The sequence below is a fragment of the Euleptes europaea genome, chromosome 7, assembly GCF_029931775.1.
Source record: "Euleptes europaea isolate rEulEur1 chromosome 7, rEulEur1.hap1, whole genome shotgun sequence".
NCBI lineage: Eukaryota > Metazoa > Chordata > Lepidosauria > Squamata > Sphaerodactylidae > Euleptes > Euleptes europaea.
In genome coordinates, this window is record NC_079318.1 from 7,631,302 (window position 1) to 7,647,745 (window position 16,444).

Here is a 16,444-nt window from a genome sequence, read left to right on the forward strand (position 1 = left end):
CGGCAGCATTTTCCTGGTGCAAGGGCTTGTGCTGGCATCAAAGGGGGCGTTCTCATGGGCAGAGCTGGCTTTAGTCAGCTCACAAAGCCCTTTTGGCCCAGGAGCACCCCCTTTATCTGGCACCAAGTTACACCTGCAAAAAGGCAGGCGTAACCCCATGAAACCCCATGGAGGAGTTTCACAGGGTTTTGTTAAAATTACCTTTTTGCCTTCCGGGACAGAAGCCGCTGAGGAGGCAGTATGGCTGCGCCGTCCCCAGGTACTTCTTAACCTTACCCCCCTTAGGATTGCACAGTAAATCCTCTTATGGATCAAAACCTAGTTAAAGAAGCAAAGGGTAGGAGTTAAGGAAAATGTGTAGCCTTTATTTATAAATAAAATTTAAAAACCAGGGAAATCAAAATAGAATTTCACAGAAATGTACATAGTGTGGAGGAAGCAAACATAACCTGTTCCATAATATTAGACCTCAGTGTGATCCAATGACATTAATTTGGAACAGAGAAAGAAGCACTTTACACAAACAAACATAATTAACATACAGCTTTATGCCGCAAGAGGCAATGAAAGGGATGGTTTTATAAGGAAAGCAGACAAGTTCATAGAGGTAAACTATCTGTGGTTTTTAGCCATGCTGGCTAAATTGAACCTCTGGGTTCAGAGATGATGTGTTTCTGAATATTAATTGCTGGGGCCCAACCAGGGAGAACTACTGCCCTCATACCCAGCTTATGGGCTTCCTGAAAACACACAGCCAGCTATGGCTGAAGACCAGATGGCCCTTTGATATGACCCACCAGGGATCATCTTATGGCCATAAGTCCTAAGATACTTGATTGTCTTGAGCATGACCACCTGACACAATTACATCAATCTGTTGAGCACTGAGCTGCTATAAAAGAGATAACTATACAAGCAGGGCAATGATTTTGCATTTCAGCCTGCAGTGGCTGAAGATACCATCAAGAAGGAACGTGATGCAAAGTTTTCATCCAATATCCACTAAATCAGGGGTGGGGAACCCCCGGCCCACGGGCCGGAAACGGCCCACAACATCATTGGATGCGGCCCGAGGACTCTCCCACGGAAGCTGCCGCCATTGCTGCCACAGGGCTGCCCGCCTGTGTGTGTGTATGTGTCGGGGGAAGCCGGGAAGGCTTCACCCCGATCGCGCCCGGCCACTTGTGAAGCCGGGTGCGTGCGTACCTGAGTAATTCAGTGGGGTGGGGGAGAAGCTGGGGAGACTTTTCCCCAGATCGTGCCCAGCCGCCACAGTGGCCGGGTGAGCGCATGTGTGTGCATGGGGGTGGGGGAGAAGCCCAAAGAGTTCTCCCCAGATTGCACCCAGCCGCCACAGCAGCCGGGTGCTTGCGTGCACGTGTGTGTGTGTGTGGGGAGAGAAGCCGGGGAGACTTCTCCCTGGATCGTGCCCGGGTGCTTGCATTTGTGTGTGTGTGGGGGGGAGAAGCCATGGAGACTTCTCCCCGGATTGCGCCCAGCCACCCCAGCAGCCGGGGGCTTGCGTGTGTGTGTAGGGGGGGGGGGAGAAGCCATGGAGACTTCTCCCCGGATTGCGCCCAGCCACCCCAGCAGTCGGGTGCTTGCATGTGTGTGTGTGTGGGGGAGATGCCGGGGAGAAGCCGTGGAGACTTCTCCCTGGATCGTGCCCGGGTGCTTGCATTTGTGTGTATGGGAGGGGGGGAGAAGCCATGGAGACGTCTCCCCGGATTGCGCCCGGCCGCCCCAGCAGCCGGGTGCTTGCATGTGTGTGTGGGAGATGCCGGGGAGAAGCCGTGGAGATTTCTCCCTGGATCGTGCCCGGGTGCTTGCGTGTGTGTGTATGGGGGGGGGGGGAAATCCGGGGAGACTTCTCCCCGGATTGCGCCTGGCCGCCCCAGCAGCCGGGTGCTTGCGTGTGTGTATGGGAGGCAGATGGCGGGGAGAAGCCGTGGAGACTTCTCCCTGGATCGTGCCCGGGTGCTTGCATTTGTGTGTGTGGGGGGGGGAGAAGCCACGGAGACTTCTCCCCGGATTGCGCCCAGCCACCCCAGCAGCCGGGTGCTTGTGTGTGTGTGTAGGGGGGGAGAGAAGCCATGGAGACTTCTCCCCAGATCAAGCCCAGCTGCCCCAGCAGCCAGGGGCTTGCGTGTGTGTGTGGGGGGGGGGGAGAAGCCATGGAGACTTCTCCCCGGATCAAGCCCGGCCGCCCCAGCGGTCAAGTGCTTGCGTGTATGTGTGTGTGGGGGGGGAGAAGCCTGCCCCTGGGTGTGTGTGTGTGAGGGGGGGTGGGGAGCTGGGAACCTCTCTTTTTTCTCTTTCTTTTTTTCTCTCCCTCTCTTTCCTTCCTTCCCTTCTTTCCCTCTCTCCTCTGTGCTTCTCCAAGGGTTGCCAACCTCCTGGTGGTGGCTGGAGACCTGGCAACCCTAGCCTCTCCCCAAGATCTAGGCCTGATATGGCCCCTGAGTGATGTTATAAATATGTAAATGGCCCTTGGCAGGAAAAAGGTTCCCCACCCCTGCATTAAATCATCTGCAAGCATAGCATTAAACAATTGGTTCTAGGGGATGGACTTGCTTGATGCTATTAAATATTATCTAAAATGTTTGCAAGCATGAATATAAAGCATTACTAATAATATCAGGATAACCAACCTTCACAGTTGAGCCTGACAATACACAGCACTACAGCTTTTATAAAAGCAGTAAAAATAAAGAAATCTTGATTTGGGTAACATCACATTCCTTGCATTTAGCGAACAATGACAATTATGCCCATTATTTTGTGCATAAAGCTATAATTAACATAGTAATTTAAAGAGCTACTTGCTTCTTTCCTCCAGCCCCATCACAGGCAGTAGAGGGAGGTGGTGGCATTACTGGTTACATTTTCCAATACAAAACAGATCACACTAGTTGTGTGCCTATACATGAACTATGACACAACTGAAACGTAACGTGCTAGTTAATGATGTGCTATTTGAAGTGTACCTGCAGAAACAGAGACGGCTGAGGTGGTAAAGATTGCAGGCTGCATTTTAGAAAGTGCATTGGGGTTCATGCCCTAGTGTTCATGCCTCACACAGCCCCAATTTGTAATCACAGGAAGCACTCCAACTCATTGGGGTATGATGCAGGTGTCAAGTCTTCACTCCTATAAAAGACTGTAGTTTGTCCCAACTCATAGCCTCCATCAAGGAAGTATTATGTTATGTGTTGTCAAACAGTTTCTGACTTGTGATGACCCTATGAATCAATGACTTTCAAAATGTCTTATCATTAACAGACTTATGCAGGACTTGCAAAACCGAAAGCCGTGGCTTCCTTTATAGAGTTATTCTATCTCAATGTTGGGTCGTCTTCTTTTTCCAGCTGCCTTCTAGTTTTCTTAGCATTATTGTTTTTTCCCAGTGACTCCTGTTTTCTTGTAATGTCACCCAAGTACAATAGCCTCAGTGTAGTCATTTTAGCTACTAGGGAGAGTTCAGGCCTGATTGTTTTTTTGGCAGTCCACAGCATTTGTAAAACTCTCCTCAAACACACCATTTCAAATGACTCAACTTTCTTCCTGTGAGCTTTCTTCACTGTTCAATTTTCACACCCATACGTAGTAATGGGGAATACCATAGTATGAATTATCTTGATCTTGGTCACCAGCAACACATCCTTACACTTCAGTTTACCTACAGGGAATTTTGAGAATGAACTGGCTGCAGTAGTAAGGTATGAGGGGAATCTTGAGGCCACAATGAAGTTAGCGCATGCTTAGGCTTTTTATTTGACTTTAACTCTACACACTGCCCTGAACACAAAGAATTAACAGTATAGGCAACAGACTTCACGTAAGACTCAAGATAAAAGTAAACTTATTTTTGTCATTTAAAACAGTTATTTATGTTCTTTTGTGGGATCAAAATTCTTATGGAGGGGGCTGGATGGAGCTGACAGGACCACAGTCCATTTTGCACTGAAATAATGAACAACACTGTTGCAGAGACTTATCCAAAACTCAATGATGAAATGTTAACATGGAACAAAGTACTGCACACATGCCTTTAAATCCCTTGATTTCTGTATCTGACCATCTAAAGACAGAAATAGAAAGAAAAATAAGCTCACTGCACAAAGGCATCTCCAGGTCATGTTTCCATACAGAATTACAGTATTTCCTCAAGTTTTTATCACCATTTTGAGAGAAGCATATTCCAATATTTTACTACACTAAAGATCTTGTACATGTAGTTTAATTTGTATCATGGTCTCAGAAGACAATGGAGAAGCAAGTTAACTATTTCATACTTAATTTCCCTTTTGCAGAGAAGGGTTGAACCCCTCCATACACAAATATGATCGAGAGGATAAATTAAAGTCACCTAAAAAGTGGCAAAGACTCAAGAGTATTTTCCTAAACATTTTTCTTACACTTATATATTAATGTTTCAATGATGTTTTAGTGATATAAGCCATGTGTGTTAGTATTGATAGCTTTAACTACCTGGAATTACGAAGTGGTAGAATTTTTCCATCAGCTTCTGAATGAGTTGATTGGCTTTCTTTAACCTGCCACCCCCATCATTAAGGAATTCCAGTTTACTTAAGCCACATTCTAGAAGATATATTCCAACCTGTAAATTAAATTAACAGGAAAATAAAGTAGACTGAGTTTAATACATTCAACAAAATTGTGTGTTAGTGCTAACATAACCATACTGATTAATGGAATGTAAAATTTCTGAAAATTTTGAAGTCATGGAAAAACATTTCTTTCCAGGAAAAAAATTAAATCTCATATTTATGGAAATCAGACATAAAAATGACATCATATATTTTACGTGTAGAAAATTGTGCCATCCTCAGTTGATTTACACCTTCCTAAGCTCAATGCTGTATCCCCTTCTAAGCCCTTGTGATTGTTTGCTGGACAGTGTGTGTGTGTGTGTTAAGTGCCGTCAAGTCGCTTCCAACTCATGGCGACCCTATGAATGAAAGTCCTCCAAAATATCCTATCTTTGACAACCCTGCTCAGATCCTGCAAATTGAAGGCCGTGGCTTCCTTTATTGAGTCAATCCATCTCTTGTTGGGTCTTCCTCTTTTCCTGCTGCCCTCAACTTTTCCTAGCATGACTGTCTTTTCAAGTGACTCTTGTCGTTTCATGATGTGACCAAAATACGACAGCCTCAGTTTAGTCATTTTAGCTTCTAGGGTCAGTTCAGGCTTGATTTGATCTATAACCCACTGATTTGTTTTTTTGGCACTGATTTGTTTTTTTTGCTGGACAGTACATGTTCCTAAATTCCCAATACAAGTACCATATTCTTACCCATTAGAGAAGGGGTCCTCAACCTTTTTCTCCTGTATGCACATTTGGCATTTGGGGAGAAGGGTCATAAATGCCAAGCACAAAATGGCTGCCACAGAAGACAGAGTCAAGCATAAAATATCCAGGATCCATCCAAAGCAAGCTGCAGAGATGCTTCCTCTGCACCTCACCTTGGTGCATGCTGGGGTACCACCTACTAGATGAGCCTTTTAATTAGAGATGCAGGGATCTTCTGAATACAAACCTCCATGTATAGTCAAAGTTATCTCTCAGTATGACATTCCTATAGGAACACAATAATTTTATCAGTGTGCTGTATTCAGCAGTTCACGACGAAAGTGTAATATTTATAATATACATGTTCTGAAACTGGATTCCTAAGCATACTTATTTGGAAATAAGTTAACAGAATGGCTGTTACTTTCAAGCACACACTGTTTAAGTTTGGGATGAAAGAGAAACAAAATCACACCAATACTTCAAAATAAAGCAAGCAAAACATTTTATGCAAGGGAAATTTTTAGAAGTTGCAGAAGTCCTTTGGTGGAGAGAAGTCTTTGTGGGTGCGTTTCATACCTACGGGCAAGTTATAATATTAAAACAAAAGAACAGAGTACACTTGAACAAGCTCCAGTTGTCTCTTTAAAAAGTCTTGACTATGAAAGAAAAGTTCAGCGAAAAATGAACCATGTCACAGCATGAAATGTCAACAAAGTAATCATAGGATCAGCTAGGTAAAGGTATGATGACAGTGCAAAATTCCTACAAGCAGGAATAGTCGAGTGGCAAAATCCTGCTGTTACTGCTGTTGTTGACAAAGTGAAAATTCAGTAGCATTTAGCCCCAGTACCAGTTTTCAGTGGCCAACCTAGAAACAAAAGGAGGCTTCTGAGTATGTGAAGAATGTCTACCCGCTGTAGTCGAGACCTGTAGGCAGTCTGGAGTATTTAGAAGTGAGAGCTTTTAAGACACAGATTGGTTATGCAAAAAGGAAGTGTAATGTTTTCCATTTTCTCTATGTGACCCCTTTATGTGTACCCTCTCTAAAAGTACCACACTGTATTTTTCCAGGGTGACTAGTGTTATGCTGCCTCCTTCATTATTTTCGCTGCCACCTTAGAATTGTTAGTGAGACCCAAAGAACAGGGTGGCTTAGTCGTAGATGGTAGACTGACAGAATGATCAGCGTATGGGGGTGGCTCTGAAGCAAGCAATTCCTGTTGACTCCCAAGAGCTCAACTACAGAAGCTATTACCAAGTAGAAGCAGTACAACCTCAGGCAGAGATGACGGCGGCAGCTTCTGCTCTCCTCCAGCAGCCCAATCAGCTCACCTTCACTTGAAATGGCTGTTCCCAAGATGTGCTCCCTGGGGACTGGCTGTGCTCTGGGCCGGCCCTCCTTCCAGTCAGCTGACTGGTGGCACTGCTGTTTTTGTTGTTGTTGTTGAGAAAGATAACTAAGGCTCTTATACTTTTAAATGCCATAATTATGCCTATTATACAATTTTATATGCTAACTAATTTATAAATGATGCATTTGATGTTGTTAAAGCAGCAAAATAGATTTAGGCTTGACAAGTACTGCATATATTTCAACCCCCACCCCAAATTTTGCTTTTTCTGACAAAACCCCCCACAGAATAACCTTTTCTCCCCCATGGCTTCAAAGTTTCTGGAAATGTTACATCTCTATTAATTACATAAACCAAGTACCTTTAAACGCTGAGCATCTCTAGGTCTTTGATGAAGTACAATTAGCCTCTTCTTTTGCAACCACATCAAGTCTTCCAATATTTCATTACTTAAAGACGATTCAACAAACATATCTTCTTCGTAAGCACTTGGAAACGATTCTTCTCTGTCATCCATCTTCTCAATGCTCTTTGCATGAACACAGACACGCAGCTGATCACTAGATTCTGATCTCATCAAGGTATAGCTCTTTTTATGGAAATTCTCTGTTAGAAGCTGTTCAGGAAGAAGTTGAAAAACAAACTCCCCAAGCAAAACTTTCCAAGAAGGATCAGGATAATACGGGGATATTACAATACTTAGCTGTATGGATAAAGAAGTCAAGAGATGGGAAGAATCTTCAGCTTCATCTATAACTGTTGAGAAGCTCAAGGATGACAGATTATTTCCTTTAGGAGTCAAGTCTTCATCACTGCTATCATCATTTATAAGAATCAGGGATGCAGAAGATGAGCTTGTACCTGCAACAGGGTGGTCTTCATCACCCGCATCTAAATCTATGACATCATTCTTCTGGTCATCATGCATATTCCAGCAGAGCTGCTTCTTTTTCTCATCATTCACCCTCAATGGAGCAGCACGTTTTCGACGGTTACTCATCTTGATGTTTTATCAGGACTCCCCAGTCACTGTAAAACAGAGGGATATTAGTCTACTACATTATCTGTACTGATCATGACAGGTTGGATACTGATAATAATTTCCACTAATGGAAGGGAGCATTTTTGCTGATCACCCAATCACATTGCAAACCTCCAATTCACCCTCGTGTTGTTCCTAGATGTCCCTGGTCCCCCAGAAGCAGCACTTTAGAGACCAGTAGGATGAAGGAGGAATGGAGTGGCTTTCCATTACAGAGCAATCCTGGGGGGAGGGGGTTGTTAGGTGACGGCCGGAGGCAGTGCAGCCGCGCCGCCTCCTGAGAGACTTCCCAGACCCAAAAAACAAGAAAAAATGTACTTTCAACAAAACCACGAGAAACTCCTCCATTGGGTTTCATGGGGCTACACCAGTTATTTTGCAAGCATAACTTGACACCTACAAAAAGGGGCATTCCAGGGCCGACAGGACTAACATCAGCTCCGCCCTCGGGAACGCCCCAGGAATTCCTCCCTGGATGCCTGGGCAAGCATTTACGCCAGAAAAATGCTGCTGGCGAGGCAGCACCGTATTCCAATCTCACACTGCCATGCAGCGTCCCTACACCATTGTAAGTGCCCTTGCACCTTGCACCAGTGTAAGTGCCCTTGTGTGGGAGCAGGGGTCACGCTGCCTCCTCACCATCTCTGCCCCCCTTCAGGATCACTCAGTTAGTGAGCATTACTGTTGATCCAGCCCTGCATTTTGATTTTCTTCAAAATCTAGTATTCAAATATCCATGTCTAATAACCACCCAACCCCATCCATAAGAAATCAAGTGAAAAATATAATTAGATAGCAAAATACCAAGACTCTGTGGACAATGCAACACTGTGTTGATAAGCATTTCTATTTTGCTACTATGAACTGAACACCCTAATGTTTACTACTAACCCTCTAACCCTATTATCTAACCAATTTCTTGTCTGTTGATGTTTGAAGTACTAAGGGTCAAACTAGGCATACCACATCCCCGGGGTCCAACCAGGAACATGCTGCCATTTTAAAGCCTAATGTGGGCAATTTAAAAATACCATGAGGGCCCAATCTACAGTGTGGCAGGACAACCTTTCCTGTACTTAAAGAGCTGTGGGGAAGGCTACTGAGCACCTGAGAAGGCAGGGGGAGGAATAAGACCACCTGGTCCTGCACCGCTGTGGGCCTCATCAGGACTGGGCCTTCACAGTATTTTTAAATCGCCCAAATTAGGCTTTAAAATGGTGGCAGCATCCCCAGGTCAGACCTGGGGACACCATTACTTCTAGTTTGACCCTAACAAACAAACCAAATGCATTCTCATGCCTGTTAAGATCACACATCAGGCCACTGCCATTCCCTGCTTGTGAACTGGTCACTGCCAAGAGATAACCATCTCCTGTTAACATGAATCCATGTTAATACACACAGCCAAGGAGCCTCATGTGCCCCATCAACCCCTGTGATACAGCCTACAGTTATCAATTCCAATTTGGTGACTCAGCAGTCGCTGCAGACCTCCATGACCCCAACTGGCCACAGTTCTGAGCAGGAGGCAGCTCGGCAGGTGGGTGACAAAGAAACAATTCTGCAAGAATTGGGTGGTAAATCCTAGGTAAGTTGCCAAGAGCCAACACCTTTTAAAATGTTTCCTTTGAAACGCTAACAATGCAGGAAGCTAGGTTTTCAATAGTGACACTGAGATGGAGGTTGAAGGGTCAAACTTCCTCTCCCTTTACTGCACAAAGTTGAGGCAAAATGAGACTGCAATTTACAATTTATCTACAGAATGATGTGGTGATCTTCATCCTGTCCATTTGAGTCTTCAGTGTTGCCAAATGCCCTGTATCCCAAACCCTGAAATTAAAAGGCAAGGTTTCATGGTGCCCTGGGGTGCGGCCTAGTGATGTCATACTTTCCACAGTGTGGTCCGCTTAAGATCAACTGATCGTCCAGAATTGAACTGTTGGAGTTGCGTACGCCTGCGCTATGGCTGCTGAAACTGACATGCAGGTATAGAAGAAAAATTGTTTATAAACCATTTTAAGATATGCCTGTCCTGTTTTACAAACTCTTACAACACAGAAAAAGTGATGCAAACCACATAGAGCTTCATCAAGTCAGCAGGACATAAGACCTAGAAAATTTTCCCTCTTGCTTCATCACTAGAAATCTGTTTCCAGCACAATTAAGTAACCAATTAAATTTTTAAAAATTGAACATAAACAGAAAGTTTACTTGGTTACAAGGTTACTCTAACTTTAAACTAATTTTAACTAGGCACACATTTTCATGCTCCCTTATTTTTCTCATGACTGATATTAATCTGGAAAAAAATCTGTCTTATGTGACTCAGTAAGTACCTAAGTTAAGTGAACATGCATCTACTGAGCTTCACATATGAAGTAATCACTTTGAGGGCATAACTTTCATGCAATATGTGAAGAGCACCTAATAAGGTATGTCACAAAAATTACAACAGATAAAAAATGGGGGGGGGACTCTAAAGATGATGAGACATACTATTTTTTTTAATTGCCACATTCATTAAAGCGATCTCAGTTTTACATTCACAACGAGATAATGTCATTTTTTTTCTCCTTGATCCAAGATGACCTGAAAACTTGTTCTGCACCCAGCAACATTTATCTGGATTTACTTTAGTGTGCAGCACATTCTGTTTTCATTTAAGACCACAACTGCAGTCTTTGCTGCCGTGCCTTGATGAAACAATGTTCAATCTAGTTTTCTCTGCCCCCTCCCCACTGTAAGCCATTGGCCCAATCTGAACCAAAAACCACATCAGAGACAGTCAGGTCCAAAGAAGCTGGTTTTTACTGGTCAAAATAGGTTAACAGAGCATAAAGAAAAAGATGACAGCAATGGCGTTTGCTGGCTTGAACTTGGTAATATAAAAGCATGAAAAAAAGCAAGAGCTTACAGAACACAAACAGCGCTGTGGTTCACACAGCTTCAAAGGCACTTAGGTATGCATAACAGTCCTTGAGTCTGAACAGTGAGAAAACGAAAGCAACTGAGATACAGGCCTGACATTCTGCCCCCCTTAAGGCCCCCTCCTGTCTTGTTAGGGGGATGGCTTGTCCGGGTAGGCGGTGTGAAAGGCGTTGACTAAGTGCGGGGCGGATACATCTTGTGCACGCACCCACTCGTCGTACGCTTCCAGCGGATTAGGTATTGAAGGGACCCATGCCGTATACGTGAATCCAGGATTTTTGACACTTCGAAATGCTCCTCCCCCCCCCCCATCATGGGTTGTTCGGGAGGCGGTTCTGGGTGCCATTCCGAGGAGGCGGTATGAGGCTTGAGGAGGCTGACATGGAAGACTGGGTGGATACGTCTTAAGGTTTTAGGGAGAGTCAGCTCCACAGTGACAGGGTTAATGATCCAGGCAATGGGATATGGCCCTATATATTTGGCACTGAGTTTGTGGCAAGGGCGAGTGGATTGCAGGTTCTTGGTGGACAGATACACCAATTCACCAATTTGAAAGTTCTTGCTGGGAGAGCGATGCTTATCTGCTTGCGCTTTATATTTGCGCTTGGCTCTGTCAAGATTGCTCACCAGCCAGGGCCATGTGGTACGGAGGGCATGTGCCCAAGAGGCCACATCAGGATCCCCCTCGCCCTCGGGTACCTCTACAGGGGCAAGAGGACCGAAGTCCTGACCATATACAGCATAGTACGGGCTGAAACCTGTAGATTGATGTACAGCATTATTGTAAGCATATTCTGCAAAAGGCAACAGTTCTACCCAATCATCTTGGTGGTAATTGACATAACAGCGTAAATAACATTCTAGCACAGCATTGACACGTTCAGTTTGCCCATCCGTCTAGGGATGATAGGCACTAGATAAACCTTGCTCCACCCCCACCAACTTGAGAAAAGCTTTCCAAAACTTAGCAACAAAACTACTTCCGTGGTCGCAGATTATCTTGCGCGGGAACGGAGACGTAAAACATGTGACACAAAGAGGCGGGCCAACTTGGGGGCGGAGGGAATACCCACACACGGAACCAAATGCACCTGTTTGGAAAATAAGTCAGTAATAACCCACAGTACAGTTTTGCCTCCACTAAGTGGGAGATCCGTCATAAAATCCATGGCAATCACCTCCCAGGGCTTGCTGGGAATTTCTAGCGGTTGCAGCAGTCCCGGGGGCTTGCCTTGAGATCGTTTGACCGTGGCACAAATAGGGCAGCTGCGAATGAAGGAGTCCACATCAGAACGCATCCCCCCCCACCAAAACTGTCTGCGCAATAAGTGAAGGGTTTTCAGGAACCCAAAGTGCCCTGCAGTTTTAGCTCCATGGGCCAACTGCAGGACTTCTCTTCAAAGTACTTTCGGCACGTATAACTTCGAGTCTTTGTACCAGTAACCACCTTGCTCAAGCAAACCTTGGGGTAGGGTCTGGGCAGTGCGTTCGGCTACGCACTGAGCACGAAGGGAGTCCAAGAAGGAGTTGGATCGCAGAAGAGGGCGGATCGGGAGTTGGTGGCGGTTGAGGGGGGGGGAAACTGGCTGCTGCGGGGCGCCGGGTACAGGCGGCGCAAGAGGAGCCGGTGAGGGAGACGGCTGATCAGTGTTGGATGTTTTGTCGGCTACTGTGCGGTTTCCAGGTTGGGGCCGAGTTTGGGATTGGGTCTGCACGGCCATTACGGGTAGGGCCCCTCTGTGCGCAGGGGTGAATAATGAATCTGTCGGCCGATCAATTTTTACTGGGTATTGAGGCAACCTGGATAGGGCATCAGCAAGTACGTTTTGTTTTCCGGGCACATGTATAAGAACAAAACGGAATTGAGCAAAGAAGTCCGCCCAACGCTGTTGTTTTGCGGACAGTTTGTGGGTCCCCGTGAGGGCAGCTAGATTTTTGTGATCGGACCAGACTTTGAAGGGGACCCTGGACCCCTCCAGGAATTGTTTCCACAGAGTGAGGGCATGATGAACGGCTGATGCCTCCTTCTCCCAAATGGGCCAGTTCAGTTGGGCATGCACAAACTTTTTCGAGAAGTAGGCACAGGGATGCAGGAGACCATCCGGTCCTCTCTGGAGAAGAGCCCCTCCCCCATGGCTACATCGGACACATCAACCTGTACAATGAACATTTGGTTCGGGTCCGGGTGTTGTAGTACCGGTTCAGAAGTGAAAAGCCGCGTGAGGTTCACAAAGGCGGATTGACATTGGTCAGTCCAAAGTATTTTGGCAGAGGGCAACGTTGCAGAAACCCCTTTACCCTTGGTTTTCAGGAGGTCAGTGATTGGCAACGCCACTTGAGCAAAGTTGGGAATGAAACCGCGGTAGAAATTAGCAAAGCCCAGAAATTGCTGCACTTGCTTGTGGGTGGAGGGAGGAGTCCAGTCAAGAACCGATTGGACTTTAGCGGGGTCCATGCTAAGGCCACGATGTGAGATTACGTACCCCAAGAAAGTCACTTTCTCCTGATGAAATTCACATTTAGATAGCTTTGCATAGAACTGGTGGTCACGCAGACGTTGCAAAACTACCCTGACTAGAGCAACATGCTCTTCCATGGTTTTTGAATAAATGAGGATGTCATCCAGATAAACTACCACGCCGCGATAAAGTAAATCATGGAGGATTTCGTTAATGAGTTGCATGAAGACCCCCGGGACCCCTTTTAACCCGAAAGGCATCACAAGAAATTCATACATTCCAAAACAGCTAGAGAAGGCAGTGAGGGGTTCGTCCCCCTCACGGATACGGACTCGGTAGTAAGCTTCCACTAAGTCTAATTTGGAGAAAACGCGTCCCTCTTGCAATTTGTCCCAAAATGTCTGAAATCAACGGAATGGGGTAGGCGTTGACTTGGGTAACTGCGTTAAGTTTGCGGAAGTCAATGCATAAACGCAGGTCACCCTCCTTCTTCTGGAAAAAGAATGTAGGGGCTGAGTTGGGAGCATTCGATTGCCGAATGAACCCTCGAGCAAGATTTTTATCCAAAAAGTCACGTAACACAGTGCGTTCGGAAGTGCTCATAGGGTAAATCTTGCTCTTAGTCAATGTGCAGTCTTTTACCACCTCAATTGCACAGTCTGTGGTACGGTGGGGGGGCAAAGCATCGCATTCTTTAATATCAAAAACATCCGCAAAGTCTCTGTATACTTTGGGCAAAGGTGTCGGTGATGAAGCATCGGAGGTTAATGCCGGAGCGGGTGGAGGCACCACCGCAGCTTCGAGACAGGGCTGGTCGCACTTGGGATTGGCAAAAGTAATAGTGTCAGTTTCCCAGTCTATGTAGGGACTATGACCTTTGAGCCAATTAATCCCTAGAACAACTTCGAATCAAATGGGGGCTATGATAAAATCTATTTGTTCCCAATGAGAACCAATACCCATCGCTACTCCCCGTGTGCGATGGTCGACTGGCCCCCCCTTAAAATGGCTTCCATCCATCTGGGCGAATTGGACGGGAGCTGGCAGAGCCTCGGACTTAACTTTGAGGGCTGCAAACGTGGCCTCACTAATTAAAGTGCGGCCGCAGCCAGAGTCTATAAGTGCCTTGACAGGCAATTGGGGACCCCCTTTATAGTGTTGCAACACTGCGTCCACATAAACAGTGGTTTCCACTTCACTCACCTTGACGGGAGCTTTGGGTTTAGCAGGAGATTCTGCAGGGGTCTGTGGAGACGCTCCACTCACCACAGACCATATCCGTTTTTTGACAGGTCAAGAGGGGTTTCCAGGTTTAAAGCTGGAGAATTCCATTGATAATCCTCGTCAGAAGAAGGAGAGTTGTCCCCCATTGGGGCACTTGTAATCAGGGACCCTGTGGGGTCGTTTGGTGCAGGAAGGTTAGCCAATTCCTCAACATGAAGTGCAGAGGGTGTGGGTCGTCCCGGCGCTGCGCTGCGGGTGGCCGCGGTGCCTCTGCGTTGAGGTCTCCCTCGAGCTCGGGGTGGCATGCTGGGGCGAGTGGTCTCCGGGCGCTGAGGACAAGCAGCTGCAAAGTGGCCCAATTCCCCGCAAACGAGGCAAGCCCCCCTCTGGAATCATGTTTCGCGATCCAGAGGGGGCCGCGTAGGTTTTCGTTGGCTGGAAAACGGTGCTTTCGAGGGGGGGTTTTGGGAGCCCTTCTCCCTGTTCCGTTGTCGGACTAGGGAAATGAAACGTCGGCGGCTTTCTACCTCCTCAGCTAGCAAAATCCAATCTTCCAGGGTCTCGGGATCACCCCGCATATACGACCAGTTCAGAATGTCGGAGTGCAATGCTTCCCTGAAGTAATGAATAAGGGTAGCCTCTGGCCAGTCCACAATCTTACTGGCCAGTCTCTGGGACTCATCTGCAAATTCCTGGACTGGAGAGGATCCCTGTCTGAGTTGTAACAGTTCTGCTTTGGCTCGTTCTCCCATAAAGGGGTCCTCAAACCGTCTCCGCAAAGCAAACATAAAATTGTTGAGGGAGTGGATAGATCGGGACCTAGTGTCAAATTGGAGGACCATCCAGTCAGCTGCTTTCCCTGTCAATAAAGAGGCTACGAAACGAACTTGGCTATCCTCTGTGGGAAAGTATTGCCCTTGTTCTCTCATGTAACTGTCCACTTGATGTAGAAAACAGGGCAGAGTCTCAAGCAAACCATCGTAGGTCGTTTTCAGCCGAGGCTGCTTCCATTGGCCGGGCATGGGCTGTCCCGGTTACACGGGTGCCCCGGGAATTGGCACAACTGGGGCTCCAGGGACTGGCAGTTGACCGGGCAGCAGAGCCGGTACAACTGGGGCTCCAGGGACTAGCGGTTGAAGGGGCAGCTGAGCCGATGGGTGAGCTGGTGCTCCTGGGCCAGGGAGAACGGGTTGTGCTGGGACCGGTTGGGCCGGAGTTGTCAGTGCCTGCTGCAAGCGCTCATTTTCACGGAACAAGCGTTCCATCTGGTCCTGGAGGCGGTCTACACGATCGTTCAACTCCCGGTTGTGGACTCGCAAGAGGTGCACCTCTTCCTCATGACCCCCCCGTACGACGAGCTCGACTGGTCGGTAGACTGGTGGCCCAATGGGAACCGTCCCCATACAGATCCTCTTCATCAGAGTTGTCCGAACCCTGAAGACGTTCTGCCAGGCGACGCGCGCGGTGGGTAGAGCGGGTCGGAGCAAAGACCGGAGCAAACGTTGAACCCAACGAGGGGCCGGTCCGCACGGTGTCTTTGGGGCACGCGTCCGCTTGCGCTCGTTCGGCAGCCAACTGCTGTGCCCTTGCCCGTTCAGCCTGAGCCTTGTCCGCCGCTTCTGCTGCCTGTTTGTCCGCGAGAGCCTGGGCAGCTTCGAGCTTCAGGGCGGCGGACGCAGTAACAATTGGCAGGAGCTCCTGTTCCAAAAGGGCGAGGAGCGGTTTAGACTCCCCGCCCAGCAGAGGTTGAACCTGGACCGCTAGTGCGGGTGCCCCAGCCCCGAAAGTCGGGGTCAACAACTGTGTTAGATCGGCTACCATGGTATCTAGAGGTAGTCCCACAAACTGTAATGCCGTTTGGACAGCAGTCTGTTGTGCCTCTGCCAGACATGTGGCCGCATCTGGCACCAGTGAAGCACCTTCCGGCGCCAGTCCCGCCATGGCTCGGGATACGGCAGGGCGGATTGGGGAAGCTGTCAAAGGTCGTCGTTGAGCCTCCTGCATAGTTAACCTCGCCAACAAGCGGGTTAAGGTGACCAAGTCGTCCTGGGCAGCATGTACTTCGTCCAGAAGCCCGTCCAGGATCACAAGGTCGTGGTAGGCGCTCTGATCCGAGTCCTCG

The 16,444-nt window shown here is 47.4% G+C and overlaps 1 protein-coding gene across 1 annotated transcript in view; it reads right to left on the reverse strand.

The window, feature by feature from the left end:
• Positions 1-7,679, reverse strand: part of SHPRH (SNF2 histone linker PHD RING helicase) — a 66,812-nt gene extending 59,133 nt beyond the window's left edge. The window contains exons 1-2 of the mRNA XM_056852793.1: positions 7,031-7,679; positions 4,492-4,621 (exon numbers count right to left, since the gene is read on the reverse strand). Of these exons, the coding sequence (XP_056708771.1) occupies positions 4,492-4,621; positions 7,031-7,669 (769 nt within the window). The 5' untranslated portion in view covers positions 7,670-7,679. The remainder of the gene's footprint in view (positions 1-4,491; positions 4,622-7,030) is intronic.
• Between the last annotated feature and the right edge of the window lie 8,765 nt (positions 7,680-16,444).